The sequence below is a fragment of the Phalacrocorax carbo genome, chromosome 3 (genome assembly GCF_963921805.1).
Source record: "Phalacrocorax carbo chromosome 3, bPhaCar2.1, whole genome shotgun sequence".
NCBI classification, from domain to species: domain Eukaryota; kingdom Metazoa; phylum Chordata; class Aves; order Suliformes; family Phalacrocoracidae; genus Phalacrocorax; species Phalacrocorax carbo.
In genome coordinates this window covers 117,107,175-117,116,341 of record NC_087515.1, presented here as the reverse complement: position 1 = coordinate 117,116,341, position 9,167 = coordinate 117,107,175, and the positions used below count along the sequence as shown (strand labels likewise).

Genomic DNA, 9,167 nt, shown 5'->3' with positions numbered 1-9,167 from the left:
CTAAAGGTGTGATATTGAGGAATGAGATGTAAATATGTCAGCATGGGAATGAAAGGAAAATGTAAAACCTATAAGCCTGGCAGCAGACTTGACAGGTCAGTGACTTCATGCTTGGTGTTTTTCCTCTGTGTTAACCCAGTGGGTTAAGTACTAGCTATTCCTCGGTCTGCAGGCACAATCTATTATATAATATGCTGCCTGGGTTTTCCACCGAACAGAACATAAGTATAGGCACTTTAAGTGGTATGGTGACTTCCCTGTGTGTCTTACATCATGCTGACTCTCACAAGAAGTGACTGTTATGCAGTGTGTTTTCCAGATAGGTGAGTGGCAATCTTCATCTGTCATGACAATGTTCTACCAGCACAGCATGGGCTGCCTTGGGTAGCCTGAGCCACCTTCTTCCCTCTTACAGCTGTGCAGGGGGAAAATGCAGCAACTAGGAAGCGCTGTGAGACCCAAGCATGAGGTTGGGCAGCCTATTTCAGTACTTTAACTCAGCCTCAGTTGTGGCTTCCTAGGTTTCTGATGCTTTTCTTCACCGCAGACAACGTGACTCAGGAATAGAAATCTGGTATTTACAATTTCATCTGAGGTACCTTCATTTATTTTCATGAGATTTGTCAATATCTTGAGATTCTTCTTCTGTTGACAGGGATTTAAGAGTTGTTGAAAAGCAAAAATGATGCCCAGGTAAATCATGACTCTGCTCTTCAGCTCTTAAATCTCTGCTTAGTGCCATTTTGTAAAATGAGAAGTGTTAATAGATAAGATGATCCTTTACCTTTTTGACATGTTGGAAAACTCAAGGAGATTCCCCTCCATGGTTGGACTATGACTTATGTAAACCTTCTCGTCAGATTTTTCTGACAGCGTGCAAGACACAATCCACTTTAAAATCAGTAAAATCTTGTAAAGATGTGATAGTAATAGTCACTCCACCTCAGAGGTGTCGGTTTACACTAAAATTCAGAAACTTCCTTCCTGGTTATATATACAAAAAACCCATTTAAAATATATATATTTTTAAAAATCCTCTTCAAGTGTTGAATTAACACCTCTTTGGCTTTTAAGTGGATATTTTATGACCACATGCTTTTCCTCCTGGTATTTGGGATGTTATTTTTATATCCCTGTTAACACAAGTTGAAAGGAGATCAATCTTCTTTGTTTATGCTTAATGTCTTCCACAATTTCAACAGGTGAATGATGAAAGTCTAAGGGAAAAGAGAAGTCTGGTGTGATTTGTTTTTATAGGAAAACAGGAGCAATAATAGAAGTATACTGCAGACATTTATTTCCACTTCAAATAAATGATGGTGAGTCAGTACCACAAGTAGCCTCATTATATCTGGTCACTGATAGAAACACAGAGCTCTCATTTTTACTATAGTCTATATTCAATTATATGGGTAGTATTTGAAAACTATGTACTGCTTTGGTGATTTGAAGCAGCAACAACTTAATATTGAAGGATTAAGAAAATTGACATTTACGGTTTCTAGCCCAATTAATATACCAAAAGGAGAAAGTTGTCTTGCTTTTTTGTTTTAAATCTCAATGTCTTCAGTAAAAGAGGAAATACTACATACATCTACCCAGAGGGAAACGTTCTGACAATGATCTGATGATCTGGGAAGCTTTGGTTCAAGTTTTGGCTTCTGCCAGAAGTCTATTTGAGTCTTCAGCCCGCCACTCCCATATAAATGCTGTTTCCGTTTGTGCATGTGAGTCCAGAAGCACCTAAACACAGCATTAGCTAGAGCCCCAAATCCCAGACAGCCATGTGTTGTTAAAGCAGAAGTAAGCTGAATCTTACAGCTGATCTCCTTACAGTACTTGGTATGACGATAAAAGAACAAGCCTCTGCTCATGTTGCATAAAGAAGCAGAAACTCAGGGGCTTGATCAGGGAGAGGGTTCATATGGACCCAATTTTTATAGCACATTAAAACCAAGCTGCATTACTGGGAACTGGGACTTCTCTCCATAATTGAGCCACCCATCTGTTAAATGCAATAATAACATTTGTGGTTGTATGGCAAATAAATTGGGGAATATAAGTCAGATATTGGCTTCTTTAGAAGCTGGGGTGGATGCAGGTATATTATCGATTGTTTGGGGATGTTGGTGGGCATTTGGGTTTGTTTGTTTTGTTTTTAGTTACTGCCATGCAGAGCAGGAGCATAGTCCCTGGCATCCCTCAGCAGAGGAGCTGTGGCAGCTGCCACATAAGTAGCTCCCCCAAGGAACTGGCTGAAGCCCTTTAGCAGGAGGCTTTCTTCCCCCAGGCACACCTATGTGCAGCCCAAATGTGTAACCATAAAACCTCTTGGCACCTACATGGTGCTCCTCAGGGTAGAATTTCAAAGCACTGTGTGTGTCTGCTTTGGGGTGGGGGGGTGAGCTTTGCTGCTCACAGAGCCAGGGCTTGCCTGGGAAGCTTCTTCCATGTGTGATCCTTTAACCACGGGGGAATATTCTCTCTGAGGTACTTGCATTTTCTACCATAGGGGAACTTGACCTCCTTTCCATCTTCAGGGTGTTTCTCTAGGTTTTACTGCTGCTGTCAGGCAACGCATTGCTGCACCCTTCTTATAGGGTGGGCAGAGACCTTGTCACTCTCCTGAATTCAGGTGGAAATCCTACCCTGGAGAGTAGAGTGGAGTTGTATAAGTCACCTGGATCCTGGGCTAACAGCCTACCGACTAGGCTTCCTCCATTCCATCACTGTGCCTTCTGCTAAACAGAGTGGCATCATATACTTTCAGCTGCACCACAACAGCCTCTGGTCTTTGAGGTATTAGAAGAAACTCAGAGCCTATTATCATACTGTTGATAGCAACAGCAACTCTCTGCAGCAGCACCAACTCTCTGGCTGCTGCCACCAGATGAGTTAACTTGTATGAAATCCATTATGAGTGGCTGTCAGTCTACCCTGCCTTTTTCTTCCTTAATAAAAGAGTGAAGATGGCTGTGGGGCAACAGTGTCTCTGTTTTCTGGCTTCTGAAACTTTAAGCACTCTTTCTGTGATCACACCTGGTCCCCCCTCAGCAATTCACCCAGAGCAGAGGGAAGGGCACAGCTCTGAACATGAGGAGCTGCTCAGGAAAGCAGCTGGTGGGCTCCAGCCATCTCACCGATGATTTGGTGCCCCTTGCTCATCTTGTTCTCTTGCCTTCAGCCTGCTTCACTGCACTGCTCTCCCGGGTCTTTGGGCAGGAAGAGTGTATGCACAGTCTGGGCTGTTTCTGGCTGAATGCAAAACGTGGGTTTTTAATACCTGGGAGCACTTTTTTTAAAAGGCAAAATATCTTCTCGCAGTGTGTAGCAACTGACTCTGGGAGCAGCAGGATGGTGTAATCATCTCATCAGTAAAGTGAGAGTTAAGGACCAGTAGTTCAACCAAATTGCCGTGTTTCTGTATCTCAAGGTTTTTCCTGAGATTCTAAAATTCAGTTAATATCTGTAGAAGATATTATCTTGTAATGTTCTTTATCCCTTTTCTCTCTAATGTTTAGGTATTATATATATTATATATAGTATTTACATATCTCTTTTTAGTATCAGCTTTATAAGCAGTATCACTCATGAAGTATGATTTCCTGTACCAATTTCTTGTATGAGAAAACTGTGATTACAGCAGAAAACTGTGGTGGCGGTTTCTTCTGTAGTACCATGTTCTGCTCTCCACATCAGCAAGGAATTGCAACAACATGCTAACCTGGAAAAGGGAGAGCTCTTGGGGCCTGAAGAGTTCACTTCATTGTCTGGGACTAAACCCAGTTTATTCTCCTGTACCTCTCTCTTTAGCATGGTAAATGGTCCTGTCCCTTAGGGAGAACATAATTCCTCAGCCATGGACTTCCAGTGGTTGTGGGGCTGCTACTTTAGCTTTATTTCCATGTAGATTTTTAACATATTGTGTTGAGAGATGTTTGTATGTGAAAGATGCCCTCTACTTCTGTGACCTGTGTATTTTTTTCAGACTGAGGTTCCACTTTTTTGCCTCTGTTCTATGGAACAGGGTGGTGTTGCTGTTGGAATTCAGTATATTGTTAGGGACCTTATGTAGTCCTGGAGGCTGGATCTCATAGCCTTAACTGGGGAACTTAACTTGATCCGTTTCACATTAATGAAATATCCTAAACTCCTGAGGCTAAAGGAAAGAGGAGGAACCTTGACTGTATTGCCTTTTATTGAAAAAATAAATAAAATACAACATTTAGTAGCAGCAGGGACTTGTATGTCATGAATATAATAATTCAGACTTTCTGCTGGATCAGTGAAATGCCTATGCCAAGGGTGAGGATTACAGAAGGAGGAGTTTATAGAACATCTCTCTGTCAGGCAGAGCAAGAATTAATTTCTTTCTGGGAGGGGAGAAATAAACCTGGCAGATCCTAGGAGATGCCAGTCACAGGCAGGTACCGAACCTGTTTCTGCCTCCTACTCATATGCCTGTCACTTTTTTCCCCACCTCACATGCAGGTGTAAGGAGAGATTCCCTGAAAAGGAATCAATTTAAACAGTGCAAGAATACTAACCCCTCCTTGGACGTGAGCTTTGGTCCTGTTGCGGCGCAGGGGCTGATTTTTGGCAGACCAAGGCCTGTTCCCTAAGGTCTCTTTAGATGCAGCCACCTTATGCTGGACTTCACAGTATTTAAAAGTATGGCAGAGGATGCTGGATTTCTGGGGATAGAGTGGGCACAGGCAAGGTCTAGTTCACTGTCACAGGAGCACTAAAATGTCCTGAAACTTGAGGCCTTGCCTCTGTGATTGCTTAGAGCTGTTGTTCCACCTTGGACTTGCAGGGAGACAGAGGAACTCTACAGATACCTAACAAACTCTCCCCCAGCATGTTCAGGGCCTTCACCTGCCACTGTCTCTGGCATGGGGGTAAATGCTGACCATAAGCCACTTCTCAAATCTGCAGGGTACCTCCTACTGGGACGCTCTGCATACAGCATTACTTAGTCTTGCCTATGAGCAGCAGCCTTCTGAAACTATTAGCTATCAGGGTCTTTGTACATGGGTAAACTGAGGCAGCAATGCTAGATGACCAGCTGAGGCCATAGATAAACTAGCAATAAAAGTGGATCCTTCCAACTCCTTGTTCCTCTATTTTAACTGTGACCCTATGTGCTTCCTTAGCTAAAGAGCTGAAAAGCATAGTCATTACCTGTAGTTTCAGGTGTGGAAGATTTCAGGAAAAAGGTTAAAAGTCTTCCCAATCTACCAAAGCAGTATACTTGTGAATGATGGTGGTCTTTAATCGACATCACAGGACTATCCTCCTGCGTATCTGTTAGCGGTTTGCCGGTGCTAGGCAGCAGGTACCCCTTTACAGTGACAATGAGAGTCTTTGAAAAAAGATTCAGGATCAAGCTTAGTTGTGATTCTGTGCAAGATCCTGTGGGCAAGATACAGTTTCACTCCCTTGAACATCATGAGGGCCAAATCCAAAATATAATCCAGGCTGACCTTGTCTGTGAGGCTCTTTAACTGCTCAGATCTGGCCCAGGTTTTACTGAGGAATGCTAAGCTGACATTAGTGCTGCCATCTCATATGCGCATAACATTTTCTTTAGTTTGACAATTTTATAGGGCTTTAAAACTGATTCTACTTATATTCTTGCTGAAATCCTAAAGCTTGTGTGAAATTTAACATGGGTTAAAACAAAACAGAGTCATATGGGATATGCTTAAATGTGGTTACATCTTGAGTGACGGTGCTACCTGCATAAATTTGAATGTAGCCACTTTTTTGAGACTGATGGATTTCACGCCGATTGCTCCAATATGCACATACCATGTGAGAAGAGCACTGAGTCGGCTTAGGCTTAAGCCTTGGAGAAAAAAGTGTATTTCCTTCCAAACAAACAAGAAGATGGAAAGGATTAAAAAAAAAAAAAAGAGGGAGAGAAGGATGCAATAAAGTTTTAGCTTTGTGGTGCTCTGCTACAGGATGTATCCACAGACCTCAACCATCTGCCCCACACAGATATGCAGATCTATCCGTCCTGGTGAGACAAGCTTGTTACCTCCTGGCTGCTGCTCTCTCCGTGCCTTACATCTCCCCACGGAGAAAAGGTTGATCTCACTTAATGAGCTCCACGCAACTCAGCCCTGGGTCTTGCTCCTCTGTGTGTGTTGGTGGCCTCAGCACAGCCAAGTCTTATGAATCAGTCTGCAATGAGATTTACACGGCAACCCATATCTTTTGGTGGTGTGGTGAGACCTGTGTGATATCTGCAGATGAAAGTCAAGGTAGTTAGGGGTTAAGATTATGTCCTCGCTGGTTTGGTTTTTGGAAGGTTTCAGGTGTGTGTTTTGCAAGACTGTTACTGGCTATAGCAAACAGCTGATCTGACAGCTTTTAATAAGAGACATTTTGGTTACTAGAGCCCTCCTAGGTTTCAGGACACCTTGAGAACAAAACTTTGCATCTTTCTGATACCTGAATTTACTTCATGTCAGACAGAAAGAAGAAAACTCAGCCTAATTTTATTTGTTCTAACAATTTGATGTAAAAAGTCATTGATAATTTATCAGGCACTGAAGCAAGGGGGTTTTATACATTAAATACAGAAATATTATATGTTTCTGTATATATTAATAAAGATGATAGGATTTAACAGCAATTTATCTACACAAAATGTCAGTTTGCTTATTTTTAATTTCTAATACTTAGCAGTCACTGTTAGATTTTACTTATCTATCAATCAGATATATAATACAAGATACAGACGATAACATTGATATTTATTTGTTTATGAGAAAAGATGTTCTCACTATTACTTAGTTTCTTGATTTTTAGGTACAGTGGAAACTCAGATAAATAGACAATACTTGAACTAACTATACATGTTCTTCCTCATCCTAATATTTAAAGTGCCTACAAATCAATACACTTAGTATTCCTATACCGTTGTTTTCATTTACTTGTTTAAAATTCAGTTTAAAGCCTAGGGATTTACTATTGTCCTTATTAAAAAGATCAGTCAGAACAGTGATATGTAAATCCTAGGAAGATCAGCTGGCTGTTTTTTTTACTTTTGTATCAGACTAGGTTTACTATTTCTCAGAAGCTTATTATTTTTTTTAAAAAAAGGCATTAAAAAAGTAAAAAGCAAGACTTCTGTCTCGGCAACCTGCAGCTCAGGTTTTTAGGCAATCCTACTTCACCTTCCAGCATTGTGTCCTATGTACAACGGCGGCCCTTGCTCTCCCTCCCTCTTGCTCCGTCTTCCTCTTTGCACCCCACGCCACCGTATTCTGGCAAGGAAGAAATTTTGCTGCTTTTTTGTTTGTGAAGACCCTGAGCATGCCGGGGTGGGTGCTCCAGGTGGGGTCTACACTCGCTTGACGCTGTTGAGGAGCTCCGTCAGTTCACTGATGTACTTGATGGTGTACTTCAGGGTTTGTATTTTGGTGAGGGGCTGTCCTCTCTGGCTGTAGACGGGGGGCAGGTAGTTGCGCAGCGTGTGGAGCGCGTCGGCCAGGGTCCTCATCCGCAGCTTCTCCCTCTCGCTGGCCTTCCTCCTGCGCTGGGCAGACATCCGCACCTTGGTGCCCTTGGGCAGCCGAGCCTGCCCGGGGCTGGGCAGGTACGCGGGGGGGAAGTCCACCAGGCTGTAGCCCACCAGGCTGCCGCCGCCGCTGCCGTAGGGGGTCTCCGCCGCTGCCGGGCAAGGGGACGAGGAGTAGGATTCAAAGGAGGGCGTCGGGGATAAGCTGTGCGGAGAGGAGATGGGGTGCAGCTCGAAAGCCCCAGCGGTGCTTTTCCAGTCCCAGGGTGATAAGCAGACAGAGTGCTCCGAACCCAAAGCGTCTTCCATGTTTATCAACGTCTCGTGCAATTTGTCCATGCTGGAGGAGCACTCGGGAGAAGCAATGCCCTCTGCCCGCCAGCCGCCGGCTGCCGAGACCTTTTTATGATGGAGGGAGGAAAGTGACAGAGTGGGAACGTGGGTTTGGCGAGAGGAGTTCAAAGGAGCGCCACAAGTGCTAAGATGGAAAATGAACTCCTGATGTGCTAGTTTCTTCTCAGTGATAATTATCAACCTTCAGCTAAAAAGCCTTTAAGCTAACAGGCAACAGCAAGAAAGGAGGAAAAAAAGATTATCTTCTTGCAACTAAACCAATTAAGGCTGCGCAGCTACGTGTAACGTTGCACTGGGGGGATAAGTGGTGAAAGAGGAAAAAGAAAATTAACAATTTTACAAAACAATTTACAGACGTAGAATTTCAAGATAACGACCGCTAACACAAACCCTGAATTTAAGCCACTGAGCCCTGATTTCTGTGTAACCGTTTGAAGGTGGTGGTACTATGGCAGCGATGATCTGATCCGCGCTGACTGCTGCTGAAGTAGTCTCTCATTATCTGTATCTTAATTGTGAAACTCAAAGATGGTTTGTTTGGATTTGTGTGTGTGTTACGGCTCTGAGGATTTCTCTTCTCATGAGATTGCAGTTTCTCCCTGGATCGCTTTGGTTTTCAACAGGAGAAAGGAAGAAAGAACAGCAATGCATTCCCTGCAGTCTGTAAATTCATCTGCTATTTTAAATCATGATTGGGAGATCAAAAAAGGAAATCTGTAATTGTAAACACAGTCAAGTCCCATTTGAAAAAAGGAATAGGAAAAACATAATTTCAAAAAATTCCAAAATAAGTAGTGTATAAACTTTGGGCCCGGACAAATACTTTCTTGGAAATTTAATTCAAAGTAATATATATAGATTAGACGTGTAAGAGAAGACTATGAGCTACGTCTGTAAAATTCCCTACCTCTAAGAATCCATTCTTCTGCCAAAAGAAACCCTTTTCCAGCCCTGATTCAATGAAACAGTGAAGTTATGTGTTAGGCTGTTCAAGTGAAAACATATATCCTATAAATTAATAGCATTAATAATGAGCACTTTTCATCTCTAGGCTTCAGAACAGCTTACAGTGATGATTAATGATCTCTATTACTCTGGGGAAATGGATAAGGAGAGGCAAGGAGTAACTTGCCCAAAATCACACAGCAAATCATTAGAGGAGCCAGGAAAACTGTCCAAAACTACTGAGCTCGGCAGCTCTACCGAGCAGCTCAGCTGCCAGCCATGACTTTGTATCAGCCTGTAATAGAAGCAAAACATAATAGATAATGAAAAGAAG

At 42.7% G+C, this 9,167-nt stretch overlaps 1 protein-coding gene across 1 annotated transcript; it reads right to left on the bottom strand.

Annotated features, from left to right (window-relative positions):
• Positions 1-7,275: 7,275 nt before the first annotated feature.
• On the bottom strand, positions 7,276-8,107 carry MSGN1 (mesogenin 1). The gene has a single exon (XM_009512656.2). It carries the CDS (start codon positions 7,871-7,873, stop codon positions 7,358-7,360), a length of 516 nt encoding a protein of 171 aa, XP_009510951.1. The 5' UTR covers positions 7,874-8,107; the 3' UTR covers positions 7,276-7,357.
• Between the last annotated feature and the right edge of the window lie 1,060 nt (positions 8,108-9,167).

Excerpts from the sequence above, each read along its gene's own strand:
- MSGN1 (XM_009512656.2), bottom strand. The coding sequence starts at position 7,873 with ATGGACAAATTGCACGAGACGTTGATAAACATGGAAGACGCTTTGGGT.